Genomic DNA, 15,045 nt, shown 5'->3' with positions numbered 1-15,045 from the left:
AAAAGGCAAGTGAGCTCCGGGCGACGGCGCGCACAGGCAAACGCACTGAAAAGACACGCACAAAGACGGCAGTCGGTAGTCTTCTGCTTTGCTCCCTCGCTGCGCTTTCGGCAGAGCGCGTTTGTGTGCCTGCGTCTATCTCCTTTGCGCTTGCGCAGCCGATGCGCCCACTTTAAACGCGCAGCACACTTGTGTGCGGATGCGCGGTAGAGGGAGGAGTGTCGGGTAAGCGTGCACAAGAACACGCGTGCGCGCAACAGCACAACAAGGAAAAGAAGCCGTCAAAGTAGAACGAAAAACAGAGCGGGTGCTGTTGTCACGTTTTGGGACTTGAAGGCGCGGAGGCGAGTAGCAAAACAAACAACAAAAAAAGAAAAGCGGCTGCTGCTTAAGATGAATTATCGCAAGACGGAGCAACCGAGATCTGAAGAAGAACGAGTTGGATTGCCGGAAGGCAGCGACAAGTGGAAAAGGGCAACGCTGGAGCGGTCGTCCTTCGAGGGTCTCTGAACGTCTCTTTAGCAACGTGTGACGGTGAAGGGGCGTGGCGTAGAGGCAGAGGGGGGGGATATGGGGCAGCGATGAGGCAGCGAGAATGCAGAAAGCGCGACGTCTAACCTCTGCATGACAGAAAGAACGACGATGAGAGAAAAACAACGGTTGCCACGGAAGAACAGAGGGGGATGGATGGAGCTAGGGAAACCACGAAGGAAAAAACGGGTGATGTATCCGAGTGGATGCACAGGTGGGATGGCGTGCTGTGCAACCTCGCTGAGGAGAGTGAAGCACTTTTGGAGGCATTACAGATGAAACGTCTCAAGTACACACATACGAACACACGCAGACAGACATAAAGTGCCGATGACTGTCAATACATATATATATATATATTGGTCCCTAGGTGCGTGCCTCTGATTTCTTTTTTCGAGTGAACTTGCCCCAAGGGGCTGCGTGCGCAATACAACCACGCTGAAGTCGATTAAGGCGGGGGAAGGGGGTATGTTGCACCAACACGCACACAAACGCAAACATAAGTACCATGCATGCCGCTTCGTCGGCATTCTTCAGTGCTCACCTCACTGCCCATCAGATTCGCACGCTGTTTGTGGGTCCTGGCAGCTTTTGTGCACTTCATCCAGTGAGCTCGACGATTAGCTTCTGTTTCTTTTTTACGCATCTTGTCTCACGTAGAGTAAGCTGCAGCGCGAGCATACTCCATAGATGCGCAGCACCTCCTCAAAGGTGGGCCGGTGTGTCGTGAATGGCACTCGGCTCACTCGCGGGTCCTTCAGCTGAATGGGCGAGACGCCTTTTCTACCCCCGACCGACGCCACCGCGGGAAGGAGGGAAAAGTCGGTTAGAACAGCTCTGTTTTGAGGGCCTGGGGCGGCGTAGAGAATGAAAGAAGCGGCCTGGATGTAGGGCATCCAGTCCAGCAGAATGTCGCGCACATCGACGCGCCACTTTACCTCCTGTGCGGCGCGGATTTGCGATCCGACGCTGTTGTAGCTCCCCGCTTCCTTCGCGTTCGAGGACTGCTTGCCGCCTTGCTTCTTGCGGACTACATAGCGCTGAAACGCCTTGTGAGTGATGCAGGTGCCTCTCGCGAATACACCGCCGGCAAAATACCCGCCGTGGCAGAGAAGAACGACCCACACTTCGTCTGTGAAGCCACGGAGACGCTGCTGGAAGCGCTCTGAGACGTCGCGCGGAAGAGTCAATGTGTCCGCGTCCTCCTCCTCCTCCGCCTGCTGTGCATGATCGTACTGGGCGATCAGCTGCTCTGATAGGGTCATGTCCTCGATGAACGACGCGCTGGCGTCTTCGGTGCCCTCACCGTCTCCATCCGAAGACGTCTTTGGCGATCTGGCACCGGCGCACTTCGCAGAGCGGGAGTAGAAACACTCGTCCTCGATGGTGCCTGCTTTTGATGCCGCCGCTGCTTGAGCTTGCATCATCTTCTCGCACTCCGCCCAGCTCAGCTGCGGCTCGCCATACGTCATGGCGATCACCACGCACCGGTAGAGCTCCACCGCGCACTGGCATGACGCGCCCTCCCGGACCACTTCCTCAGTGAAAAAGACTCGCGCCAGAGGAGTGTTTGGCACCGCTTCGCACTTTCCTCGGCCACTCGTCGACAGCGCCGGCAGAACTTCGCTACTGATGAGGTCGTCATCGCGGGACAGCACCACCCACCTCGTCGACGGAGACGATGTAGCCTTGTCAGCAGCGTTGTCTTCGCAGCTGCTTCCGCCGGCAGGGAGTGGCGCCACGGGCGGCTCATCATCTAAAGTCCGTTTCTTCTTCTTGCCTCTCTCCTCCCCGTCGTTCTTCTTGGACTTTTCCTTTCCAGTTGACTTCTTTGGTCGCCTGCTGCCGTGTGCTGCCGCGGCCATCGCCGACTCGATTTCCGCCTCGTTCTGCCCCTCCGCCTCGTCCAGAGCAAAGTCGAGAGAGAAGGCGTTGTCAGCGGCGGCCGTGTTGGCCACGCCGGCGGCGCGCTTCGCCTGTGCCTGCTTTTCTGCCTCGCCGCACCTCTCGCGCAGTTGCTCAACGTAGTCGCCACTCATGTCAGCCAGTGCTGCGCGGACGGCGGCGATGCGCTCGCAGTTCAACTGATAGAGGTTCTCCACCTCATAGGTAGTGCGGGGGGTGTCGAGAAGTGACTTCAGCACCGCCGTGATCTTGGCCTCCGCATCGCTGAGCAGCATGGCTCTGCTCTTAATCTGACAAGCTGGCCTAATGTGTTGCGAGAGGGAGGGGGCCGGGGGGGGATGGCTTAGCTGACGGGGCCGGCGACACCAACTCTTGCTTATCCCTTACCATTAAATACGGCCGGGGGAGTGTGTGGCGCTTGGCTGTTCCTTGGCCGAGATTGCGTGTGTTACCCTTTTTATGCGGAGGTGGCGGAGAGGTGACTACGTAGTTTCCTTGTGCAGTGTGCCTCAAGTTTGTGGGCGTGTCCACTCATTTAGTGTAGCCCCCGCCCCCCCCCCGCACACACTCTCCGTGTGTTTTGCGAGTACACCTGTCTTTCGTTACCCAGAACGGGAGAGAGCGCGCGTACGTTCCCAGCTCTTGTCGCGTCGTCTACGACAGAAAAAGAAAAGCAGAAGACACGAGCCACCTCTGCTCGCGCTCCAAAGGTGAGAGCGACTGGAAGGAAAGTAAGGGGGAGAGAGAGAAGGTGCACCGCATGCAGGGCGAGGTGCATCAGTAGCCCCCCACCGGATTTCGAATAGAAAAGAGAGGGGTCGAAAAAAACAAACGCGGCCACTGCTCCCTCCCCTCGTCTCACGCGAGGCGACCAGACCGCAATGCGCGCGTGTGTGCGCCCGCATACAGTCTTCTCAAAAAGAGGGATAGCGGCGCTAGGCGCGGACGATCCACAGGTCATGCTCGCTGTATATGAAGCAGACACAAGGGCGAAAAGACAACGGCTATTGTGCCTCACAGAATCCTCAAAGTCATATAGAGTCTTCGGTTTGCTTTGAAATCTGCACTTCCACGCTTCCGTAGAGTATCCTTTCCGCTTCCTCGACCCTTTCTCTCGTCGATCCTCGGTAGCATACACGGTGCCGAGTACGCGGCGACGGGGCTAATTTGCAAACGAGACTCTTGCACAGCGGCCCTCATCCCGTGCGATGCCACGAACACACGCGGATTTCCCTCTCCTGCGGATGCACCATCTCAAAAGTCTCCTCGGTGCACAATGGCGCACGCATACACAACACCAGGAGCAACACGACATACGAGCAGGCCCGCTACGCGTCGTCGCCAGGAAGAAGAAAGAACAAAATGCGGCACTCTCTGCAGCCCCGTGCGTCTTTTGAGACAGGCACACATCAGCTCTCCCTCTCACCCACCCATCGCCCGAGACGGAGAGATGGGCGAGACGAAGAAGTTAAACTCTGTCGCAAAGCAGAAACAAACACTGCCGCATCGTGGTCATGGCCATCTTCCCAAGAAAAAAAGCTCCCACCCTTCCAATGGCAAACTTTTTCTTTTCCACGTGCCCCTTCTCCGCTACAGCACAGGAGATCAAACGCCACTCGAGCCCCGCAGGCGCACAGGTCCCACCAGCGCGGTGCGAAGCAGTCGTGGACACACGCGCTGCAGCAGTGCGCCCACTCAGCCATCTGAGAGCACGGCCCCCCTGCCTCGTGCCCTACCAACCTCTCTCCCCCTCTCTTTGCCTCGCAGGTCTCGCCTCACAGCCGCTCCCCCATCATGCCGGCCGCCAGCCCTCGTGCATCCCTCCTCGGGGCATGGCTCAGCCCCCGCCCCCCGCACCAGCAGGCAGTGCGCGAGGGCCGGGTGAGACATGCGCCCGAGTCGCTCTGGCACGCTGCCCAATCATATGGATGGCGCAGACGTGTGCACGGTTGCAGGCCGCCCCAGTACAACGCTATCCACGACCGCGTCGCCGACGCCAGCAGTGGTACATCGCCCCGACCACCGCTACGTCGTCGGTGCTTGACCCTGTCCGCACCAGAAGAAGTAGGGTTCTGACATTGGCAGGGGACAGAGGTGAGGTGCCGCGTGGCCTCCTCCCACACACACACAGAGTGGGGGTGTACGGGGCCCTGTGATACCAAGCACCGTGAGGTTTGTGCCGCCGTCATCAGGGTCCGAAGCGCAAGTAGGAATTGTAAGAGCGTCATTGTTGTCGTTGGTGCGAATGCGGGAATGCAGTGATCGCGGTCACCCGTCGGTGATGACGCATGGGAAAGAGACAGGTGTGCAGACTACACGGTGACCACGAGGGAGATAAAGAAACCTAAGAAGTACTCTCTACAGTAGCGCCGGTTCACTTGGTGCGGCGTCACGCGATGCTGTCACCGGATCCTTCACGGGGCTCGTCTGCGGCGAGGTTATGCGGCTCACTGGGAACTGGTCAGCGGAAGCCTCAGACCCCTTGGAAAGCCAGCTCAGTGTCGGCTGCGCGTAACTAGGCGTCGAGTCTATACGGCGGGCACGGGTAGATCCGCGGCGTGGCGAGACCTCCGCTACTGTCGCGCTCCCCTCTGTGTGCGCGTATGGCAGATGCAACGACGGGGTCACCGCACGGTCCGCTTGAGACCGTGCGGTGCCACTAGAGCCACGGCGTTGCAACAACGATGGTGAATGACCGAGCAAAACAGCAGGAACGTGAGCGGCGGCGGCGCAATGGCTTTTCATCCCTCAGCGCAGCTACCCACGCGGCGCCGCCTTCCCCAGCGCAGGCGGCGCCGCGTGGGTAGCTGCGCTGAGGGATGAAAAGCCATTGGGGTTTCCAGCCCGCAGAAACTCGGCGAGTCCCGGAATGAGCGACGGATCCTCGTGTAAGTGACGGCTCACGGAGTCGTCAGCTGGACTTCGCTGCATGGGTGCGCGCAAGCTGGGATGCTCACTGCCACCTTCGTTCGGCGACAACGAGCGCTGAAGTTGGCCGGCCGCTGTTGCCGGCTGCGCAACGGTGGATGCACTTACGGCGGCGGATGTGCTCGGCACCTCGGCGATGCGGCATGAAGACGTGCGTATAGCCCCTGTCTCTGTGCACGTGCCAAACAGCGAATGAGCCGGAGGCGAGGCCAGTCCTTCCATAGACGCTCTGGTTACTGGGCCACGGCGACGGAGACGCCGCTGCATGATTGCTGACGGGTGAGTGACGGAGCACAACACCATGAAGCGGGTTTCGTCGGGCACCGCGACGTTATCGGCCACCTTACCGGCGGCGAACGGTGGCGAAGCCGCGGCAGGCACACCCACTCCCCGCTCTGCTTGCGATATAGCATAGAGTGCTGCGCTCGTGCTGGCGAGGGGCGATACGCAATCTAGTGAGTCCTCCGGCATCACATCCTCGCCAGAGGACGAACCAGTGGACGTTGTGGACGGAAGGACTGCCGTCTGCTGCTGGTGCTGTGCTGACTCCGCAGGCTTGGGTGGCATCGCCGGCGGCGCGGGAAGCGCACGGGCATCCCCGGTTATCCGTGATTTATCCAGCACGCGCTGCGCCTGCACCAGTACGTCGCGTAAGTGGTGCAGAGCTCCGTCGACCGTGGGCTCACTGGACGCTTCCGGTGCCTGCAAAGGGGTGAAAGAGGCCGTTGAGCTTTTTGGCCGTACGAGACGTAGCGATTCCGGCGAGACGGATACCGACGGGCAGTGATCAGACGACGCAAGCGCTGTCTTTGCCGGGACGTTAGTCCCAGGTGGCACCAACGCAGAGGCGCAGCTCTGCCCGCCCTCTGTGCCTCGCGAAGCCGCCAGCTCTGACGCGCTGACGAGTTCGAGGGAGCCGTGCGCATTGCCGTTGGTTGCAGCCGCGTCTGTTTCGCCGCCGTCAGCGCCGTTAGACGAGGATGTGGAGGAGTTCGTGGGCGCCTTCACCCACTCTCGAAACACCTCCGTTCCTCTTTCAGGAAGGCCGTCGCTGGACCCGACCGAGAGACGATCCGCCGGCAGTAACGGTGGTAGTGACGCGGCGGACTTGGCGCCTTGTGGCGTATGCGGACGTGAGGGAAATTCATCGACCAGGAGACACTTGTGCACGCGCAAGTTTGCAAGGGCATCCGGCGTCGATGTTTTGTAGGTATTGTGGACGCCCAAGGCCGATGAAGACGCAGCCGTGGCAGAGGTGGCGGTCAAGTTCTTCGAGGGACGGAAGACGGTGTGTGTCATGTGCGGCGCATTCGGGAAGCGCCGAAATCCCACCGCAGCGTCTACCTCGTCCTCATGCCCGTTCGACACCACCTCCATACTGCTCCCATAGTGCTGTGCGATGTACGGGTTGGAGGTCATGAGTGGGGCACACACGAGGCAGCACTACAAGAACTAAACACAGACACAGAGAGAGACACGAGCACCAGTAAAGACAACGAAACCAAACGAAAAATAAAAGCGACCGAAAACCGAGACACCCTGGAAACAGCAGAGAACACAGGAAAAATCGAGACCGAGGGAAAAGAGCCGCGGGCCTTCTATGAGCGCAAACGTGGAAAGCGAAGCAGCCGAGCCCAAACACGAAGAGCAACAGCAATAAAAAGACACACCTGAGCAAGTTTTGGTTTCCGATGTATGTCTATATATATATATACGTGAATCGCCGCCGCGCGCTCTCCTTCGCTCGCTCCGCAGGCGTATGCGTATGTCGGCCGACGACGATGGCTCGACAAGAAGAGAGCCGAGAAGGCGCGAGACGGAGCAGAGCAGAGATGAAACGGGCACGACGTATCGATGGCAAAAAGAACGAGGCACGCACGTCTGCTCGGACCTCTCCGCCCTCTTGCCTAAGCACTCTTAACGTAGAAGGAGGTGGTGGTGTGGAGGGGGGTGAGGAAACACGCAACTAGCTAAGCTCTTCACTTACGGCTTCGCGCCGGGGTGCAGTGCGAATACACAGCACGCTTGTGTGACGTGAAGGTGGAAAGGCAATCGATGGTGTATGAGCAGAAGCGAGAGAGAGATAAACAAGCAAAGGAGGGCGGCGTATGTGGACGCTCGGCGAAAGCAGCATCGAAATGAGAGACAACAAACCACAGAAGAAAGAACAATGACGAAGCGCTCACACACCAAAAAGAAAAAAGAGAGGAGACAAGTCTCTATGGCACTCACAAGTTTTTATCTCCTGTCCTCCTTCCTCTCTGTCATTCGCGACCGGATAAGAGGGTCTGCGGTGTGTAGGCGATGTGCTCTTTCCCTGAGATGTGCGTTCTTCCGCCGTCTGACCGCTGATACGCCCGCCAACCACGAAATGACTTTTTGAATTTGTTGCCTTGCTCTGTTTTTTTTTCTCTGTGGGCGAACCCCTCCCCCTTCCCCGCCCCCCCAAAAAAAAATGATATGGGACGCCTCTGACACGAGTCAGCCGCCAAATGAGGTGTGTATGGCTGCTGTGCTTTGTGATTTCAAGTGAGCCCGAGAGAGAGGATTGCGGGTAAGTCTGTGGAAGCTGTAAAAAAAAGTTCGATCACTGCTCGACGAGGGACTAGACACGTGCAGCAGCTGCCTCACTCCTGCTTATAGGCTTGTATGTGAACCTTGATCTGGTTGCCTTCCCTCGTCGCTACGGCTGTGGAAAAGAAGCAGCGCGACGGGGAAGATAATTACAGAGATGGAAAGACAACGCGTGATGGGGGTCTTTTGGGTGCGTGAAAGGGCTCCGACACGAAGTGCGCGAGAGCCGTGAAGAAGAAGAGTCGGTGGAGGAGGAGGTCAGATGGATACCTCCCTCGTGACGGCGAGAGAGCGAAAAGAGGTGCGCTATTGCGAGCCAGGGGAGGCAGCGCACGCAGCTTCACAGCAGGTCGCCCCACTCGTCGGCACAAACACAGCAGGGGGAGGAGCTCTCACGAGCACCTCGGCCACGCACCTCGCGCGAGTAACCCTTGCCTGCCAGAGCAGCAGTCACAATCGCATGCAAGAAGCAGGCACACCTGTTTGGCTCGCGATCCGTGCGCGCCTCGAGCAGGAGCGACTGTCACCGCCCCCCCCCCGTTTCTCTGGCAGCGAAAGGAAATGGGCTTCTCTGCGCCGTCTTCGCTTCTGTTTGCCCGTTTATGGAGTTGGTGAAGTGACCGTTTTCTTTTTCGTGCGTTAAGTGGGCTTATCAGAAAAGATTAGGAGGAACGTAAAAAATGGAACCAATGATAGGGGCACCGCAAAGGCGGAGGACAACGCAGAAAGGAGAGTGAGAACACAGAGGGAGAGAACAGGCCGAAGAAACGAAAGGAAGGCGCACGCACGCATGAAAGAAAGAGGGCGGAAAAAAAACAAACAAAAGAAAATGTCGACTGAGCGAAAAAAAAGAAGGAGAGGAAGAGCGAAGGGCCGAACGGCAAAGTGGGCAAAAAGAAAGCCCGTGCACGTCACACGCGACATCCACGACGGACGTTACGCTGTTTCCAACGTTCGCCCGGCATGGTGATCGATCATCCTCTGCCACTTCACCTCCTTTCACAACCTTCTTCCTTTTGTATAATTTTTCTCTTTGTTTTCTTTTACTTCCTTTTTGTTTTCTTGTGTTCTTTCGGCTTGTTCACGTGTTCATCAGCCGCAGGAGGGAGGGGAGGGGCGGGGCGGCAGTTTTAGGAGCATCTCGTTGTCGTACCCGCCAACGCTCTTCTTGCCCTCCGTCACTCTTACACGAATTTGCTTCCTCCTTTTTTCCTCTGCGTCGCTGCTGCTCGCACCACACTGCCCATGCACACTTACAAGAGGCAGGCTGTGGAAGGGAAGGGTGGCATTGACGAAAACAGGCGGCTAGAGACAGGCATGACCGCGCGAAGAAAAAATGATGGGCACGAAACGAAACAGAAAAGATAGAGAGGGAGAGAGAGCACAGCGCCATGACTTACGCGCCTTTTATCTGACTTAACCACTCATCCTTCATCCGTAAACAGAAGTGGGTGGTAGGGGGTGGGGCTCCAACACCATGAGAGAAGCCAAAGAAGCGGAAGGCGGCCTACACTTCAGAATTGTGCGGGCAAGAAAAAAGGCGCAAACCTAGTCATCCGTGAGGCCTTCCGCTCCCTCTCCCGATCAGCATCAACAGCACAAGCACAACGTCAACCTTTACGTATACATAGACAGGCACACAAAGTCGCCCACTCAACCCCTCTCTCTCACGGCCTCGTAGCAAACAGACTCGTGAGAGGGGTGAGGTGGCGGGAAAGAAGAGAAGGGGACCATAGTCTGAGAACTGCTGAGGTGAGGCGCGGTATGCAAGAGCGCGGGCTTTTCCTCTGCCCATGCCTGACACAACGGCGCCTGCTGGCTTCTCGCTTACGCCGTCTGATGCGCCTTGAGCACGCATAGCGCCTCCGTCACGCGCTCCTCGAGTCGCTTCTGGTCGTTGAGCAACTCGTACGCCTCCTTGGGTTTCATCTCGAGGAACATACCCGTGATCTTCGGCGCCAGCTCTGGCGCGATCTCGTACACCTTCAGGAAGAGACGGTCACCCAAGGCGGCTCGCTGTTCCTGGGGCGACATGCTTTCGAGCTCCTGTGGTGTGATCGGCGGCAACGGCGGCGTCTCGGGGACATCACCGGGGGAGTGCTTCGGCGTCGCCTGCACGAAACCGACGGCCGATGGCGTGGCGAAGCCCTGTGGCTGCGCCGGCGCCTGCGGCTGCTGTGGTGAGGGCATCGGCATCGGATGGCCCTGCGCGCGGCCACCCAGCTGCTGGCGACCACCGCGGCCACGCATCGGACGGCCCTGGCCGCCGACGAACGGCATCGGCTGGTGCATCTGGCGCATCATCATCTGCAGGCGCTGCTGGAACTGCAGGCGCAGCATCGTGTAGCGCTGGTCGCGGCGCTGAGCAATGTTGACGATGAGGGGCTTGCCGTTCAGCATGCGACCGTTCATCTCGCGAAGAGCGGCGTTGGCCTCGTCGGCATTCGAGAAACTCACGAAACCGAAGCCGCGGCTCGCGCCACTCTCGCTCACCATCACACGGCAGCTCTTGACTTCGCCGTACTCCTTGAAGAGCTCGAGCAGGTCCGCGCCCGTGAACTCAGGGTCGAAGTTGCGCACGTACAGGTTGTTGCCAAGGGATTGGTGCTGCATGTACTTCTGTCGAAGGGCGATGAGGCGCTCGCTGCGCGGCTGGGCACGCTGTACGTACAGCTTCTCACCAGGTGCCGTGATGCCGTCGATGTGATGGTCGTGCATCGCTTCGACCGCCTTGACGGCGTCGTCGTGCTTCTCGAAGTTGCAGAAGGCGAACACGCGGCCGCTCTTGTCCTTGCAGGCTGCAGCGGAAGTGATGCCGCCGAACTTTGCGAAGAACTTCTCGATGACTTCCTTGTTCACTGTCGGCAGCACCTGCTTGATATACACATTCGTGAAGTTTGCCACGAGCGCGGCAAGGCGTGCATTGCGGCGAATGAAGTTGGCCACGTAGAGCGCCTTCTTGTCCTCTGAGGCGTGATCGGCAGCGCCGTTCATCTTCACAATGGCGTCCTTGGCGGACGTCTCGTCTTTGAAGTGAACGAAGCCGTAGCCGCGGCTCTTGCCCTCCTCGTCCTGCATTACCTTGCAGGATAGAATCGAGCCGAACTTGGTGAAGATGTCGTGCAGGCTCTTGCTGTCCACGTCCTTCTCCAGGTTCTTCACGAACACGTTGCCGTTGCCGCTGTAGCGGAGGGCGGGGTCGCGCTGCTGCCACATGAGGCGTACGCATTTGTCACCCACACGCTTGAAGTTCATGGACTCGATCGCCTTCTCCGCGCTGTCGTGGTTGTCGAAGTTGACGTAGCCGTAGCCCAGCGAGCGCTGTGTGATGATGTCGCGGCAAACACGCACGTTCAGAATGGTGCCAAACGGCTTGAACAGCTCCACCAGCTGCGGCTCGTTGATGGCGGCATCAAGGTCGCCAACGTAGATGGAAGCGATCTGCATCGGCTTGTCCATCTGCGGCTGATGTGCCACCGGGGCAGCAGCTTCCTGGACAGCAGCAGCCATTTGAGTGAACTGAAGAGAGTAAAATGAAAAAGAAAAAGGGAAAAGAAAGAACACGAAGCGACAGCGCTGCTTTTGTTTTCTTTCAAGTCGTGTGTGAGAGGCGAAAGCGTGCGTGTGTGTTTGTGTGGCAGTGGGGGGAGTGTTATTGTTGTTTTTCTTGATAGAAAGAACGGCGTGTTGACGCGTGAAATCAGAAATAAAGGAAATGAGCGAGCGACGCGGGAGGGCCAAATGCTGTCGCGCTGACGGCTCGTGTGTGGACGCGAGGGGAAGAGCGTGGGGAAAGAATGGCGGCGCCGCAGTCGTATACCAAACCGCATATGCGGGCACACATGAGTCGCAGACGTGCATCGCGTTGGCATCAAGGGCATACACGTGTGACGTACGCGCGTGCGAGAGAAGGGCAAACAAAAAAAAGAAGGAAAGGGAGAGATAATGGGCAATGCGAGACTGGAGGCGACGAAGGAAGAGACGTCAAATCATGCGGGGTCGCGCAGCACCATGCACAAGCGGAAACGAGGGCGGGAGTGATAGGGACGTCATTAACCTCTTCTCTTTTTCCACTGCGTGAATGCGGCGCACGCAACATCTGTATCGTGCCAGCACAAGCGCCCTTGTGCTTCCGGGGTTCTCCTCTATGTGCGTGCGCGTGTGTGCTTTTTTGTCCTCTTTTTCGTCTGCGTATCGGGGTCTTGTGCGCCGCCGGGCGTTCTCACCGAGCGCGCCGCTTATCTTTTCCACAAAACAGGTGAAGTGAGCACACGGAGTAGAGAAAAACAAACAAGAGCGAGAGCATATATGCAGGTCCGGTCGCAGGCCGCGACTCTGACGCCCCTGCGATCCGGCGACTGAATAGCGCGGCTGTGGCCTCACACCAATCGAGCTGGAAGCCACCCACAATTTATAGAGGCAGCTGAAAACGAAGAGAGAAGGAAGCGACATGAAAGTGGAAGCAAACAAGGAAAATAAAGCAGTGGCTGCTGCTGTGGCTGTGTATCGGGAGAGTACGTGAGAATGCCGCGCTGGAGTGGCGTCAAGATAGATGGGGCGAAACAAACAACAAAAACAAAGAGAGAGAGGGACATCAAGCTCATCACAGACGGGGGTGCAGGAGCAGGAAGCAAGATGCCATGTGGCGCGCGCTGACTCTTTCATGCTAGGGGGCTAGTGGAGTGACAAAAAAAAAGCGAAAGAAGTCATGTGCGAAAGGGAAAGACAGAACATTCCGGGAAGCGAAAAAAGGGCGAAAAGTAAACGGGATAGGGGGAAGCGAAAACTGCGCGCGAGAGAGGGGGCGGTGGGTGGGGGAACAACGCGCATGTGAAGCACATGGGTGCGCCAAAGGTTGCATTTCCTCCAGAACAGCTGCGGGCATGCGCACCGTCGCAGGCCAACACGTCAAAGTTGCTACGCGGCAGGAGTAGGGAGGATTTCGTAGGCGTACCTCGCGAAAGATGCCTCCGCCTGTGACGGTAGCGCATCGATAATGTCGATCGGACGTACTGTGTCCACAGCCCCAAGCAGCCCACTTGTGTGCGCTTCATAGCGTCCCCACAGAAACTTCAAAAACTGCTCGCGATGTAGGAGAACGGCGTGGTGGCTGCCCGCGTTCTCCTCGGGGTGCCACACGCGTCGAATTGTCTCAGCGCGCAGTTCCTCCGTGGCGGCAAGGGTCAGCGCGGCGGCGCTGCACGTCACCACAAAGGACTGGAGCAGCGCAACGAGGCGGCTCTTCTCCTGCTGCACCGCCTTTCGGGCCGCCTCTTGAGACCAGACACTACCGAGCGTCAACGAATACAGGTGGGGCGACTCGACAAGCTGACGCGATCGCGCGGTGGATCCAGCGGCGCCTCCGAATACCTCCGCAAGTAGCGGTGTGTGCATCGCCCTCTCTCTGACACCTTGCGGCGTCGAAGGCGCTATTGAGGGGGAGTGGACGGGCACGACAGCGGCTCTGTCTTCTGCGCTATTGTGCCGCAGCAAAGCGGAGCGGCATCGATTGCGCCACTCTAGCTTGTCCTCCAGCTCCCCCTGCAGCTTGAGGCGCTGATGCTCAAAGCCGTGGCGCAGCCTCTCCAAGTTTTCACGGCGAATACGCGCAGAGCCTAAGATCGGGACGAGCGAGGAGGGCGTCGGCTTGAGAGGGGAGGCCACTGCATCCTTCAGCAAGCGATAGCTCTGAATCGACTCGGCAAGCAGACGGTGCTGCCACGGCGGCTGCGCCGCCGCCTCTTCTGCGACGTCCACACCCACTGCCGCAGCGCAGGGTTCGTCAGGCATCGAGGAAGCGGAGATGGGTCTGAATTTGCTCTGACGAAGCTGCGCTACGCGCGAGACCTTCGACAGCTGGCCAGTACGTTTGGGCAGCATGCAGAAGGCGGGCATGGTGAGCAGCGACTTCTCCATGCACACCTCTGTCGACTCCTTCGCCAGCTCCGCCGCCGCCTTCTCTTCCGACGTCTTTACCCATTCCTTCGTTAGCGTGGTGACGCCCAGCGAAGGCTTAGTACTTCTCACAGACTGCCGACGGCGACCGCTGCCCCTGCCATCCGGTCGACGCGGGCAGGGTAGCATTGCCGCCGTCATGGAAGCGGGCCGTTGATGCTGCCAGCTAACTTGCGGCTCGGGACTTGGAAGTGATTCCAATGTGTCACACGCGTTTAGCTCGCTTTGTAAGCGAGTCAGGTAGTCGTATCCTGTGACGGTGATGTCCCTGCTGCGGTGTCTGAGAGCCTCAGACCGCGGCAAGATCTGAGACACGGTAATGCGTGCAGTCGATTCTCGCCGAAGCGGTCGGTTGCGGCTCTGTCTCCGCGTGGTCGCCATGATTGCGTGCATCGCAGCAGGTGCATCCAGCTCAAACCCAACAATCTTGCGGTAAACGTCTGGGTCTTGTCGGGTGCCCTGGAGCACCGCCTGCGCCGCGACACCATACGAGGAGGCAACGCCATTGCTACCCTTCGACTTGTCCAGTTGCTGCCGTGTCCGCGAGAAGAACAGCATCCCGACTGCCTTGTCGCTGCCGCCCCTTCCTGGGGGGGCAGCACCGCGAGGCAGTGTGGCCCGCGTGCTGTTCGAGCTGCGATTGGTGCTGTGTCGAAGCGCAGATGACGCGTCAAACCCTAACGCATTGGTCATTTCAATCTCGCAGCGCAACTTGGTGTTCAAAAAAAGGGGAAAGAGGAGCTAGACAGCCCGTGGAGATGATGACAGTGGCTCCGTTCCCGCCGCAGTGAGGCTGCGGTACAGCGCGAAAAGAGGGAGAGAGGTAACCTCAATTCACATGGAGGGAGGGATGCACGGGGTGCGGATGGCAGTGAGCAACACCAAAACAAAGCGACGATACAGTGACGCGGCTGGCGCATACAGACGCATCATATGGGTTACGCAGGGATGGGAGGCGTAGAGGGGAGGGGACAGTTATCAGTCATGCACTCAGCCGTTTCGCTGGCGCTAAATCACTTACGCGACGACGGCGGCGGCGGCAGCCATCACGGTTGACGAGATATAACAACAATGATAAAAACGTGCCACACGTCAGCACACGTGCCGCGCGCTTGCTTGATGGCGGCATCGCGGAGAGGCTGCGCCTCGCCG

At 58.5% G+C, this 15,045-nt stretch overlaps 4 protein-coding genes across 4 annotated transcripts; all 4 read right to left on the bottom strand.

Moving 5' to 3' along the window:
- Positions 1–1,169: 1,169 nt before the first annotated feature.
- On the bottom strand, positions 1,170–2,711 carry LINJ_35_5380 (conserved hypothetical protein; the record flags this gene model as incomplete). Its single annotated transcript, XM_001469291.1, has 1 exon — positions 1,170–2,711. The coding sequence occupies one exon, from the start codon at positions 2,709–2,711 to the stop codon at positions 1,170–1,172; it is 1,542 nt and encodes a 513-aa protein (XP_001469328.1).
- A 2,482-nt stretch (positions 2,712–5,193) lies between these two features.
- On the bottom strand, positions 5,194–6,783 carry LINJ_35_5370 (conserved hypothetical protein; the record flags this gene model as incomplete). Its single annotated transcript, XM_001469290.1, has 1 exon — positions 5,194–6,783. One exon carries the CDS (start codon positions 6,781–6,783, stop codon positions 5,194–5,196), a length of 1,590 nt encoding a protein of 529 aa, XP_001469327.1.
- Positions 6,784–9,765: 2,982 nt separating this feature from the next.
- Positions 9,766–11,448, bottom strand: PABP1 (putative polyadenylate-binding protein 1; the record flags this gene model as incomplete). Its single annotated transcript, XM_001469289.2, has 1 exon — positions 9,766–11,448. The coding sequence occupies one exon, from the start codon at positions 11,446–11,448 to the stop codon at positions 9,766–9,768; it is 1,683 nt and encodes a 560-aa protein (XP_001469326.2).
- Positions 11,449–12,855: 1,407 nt separating this feature from the next.
- Positions 12,856–14,451, bottom strand: LINJ_35_5350 (conserved hypothetical protein; the record flags this gene model as incomplete). The annotated part of the gene is made up of 1 exon (XM_001469288.1): positions 12,856–14,451. One exon carries the CDS (start codon positions 14,449–14,451, stop codon positions 12,856–12,858), a length of 1,596 nt encoding a protein of 531 aa, XP_001469325.1.
- Between the last annotated feature and the right edge of the window lie 594 nt (positions 14,452–15,045).

Source organism: Leishmania infantum, chromosome 35 (genome assembly GCF_000002875.2).
Source record: "Leishmania infantum JPCM5 genome chromosome 35".
NCBI lineage: Eukaryota > Euglenozoa > Kinetoplastea > Trypanosomatida > Trypanosomatidae > Leishmania > Leishmania infantum.
The sequence above is the reverse complement of the archived record's forward strand: the minus strand, read 5'-3'. Positions and strand labels throughout refer to the sequence as shown.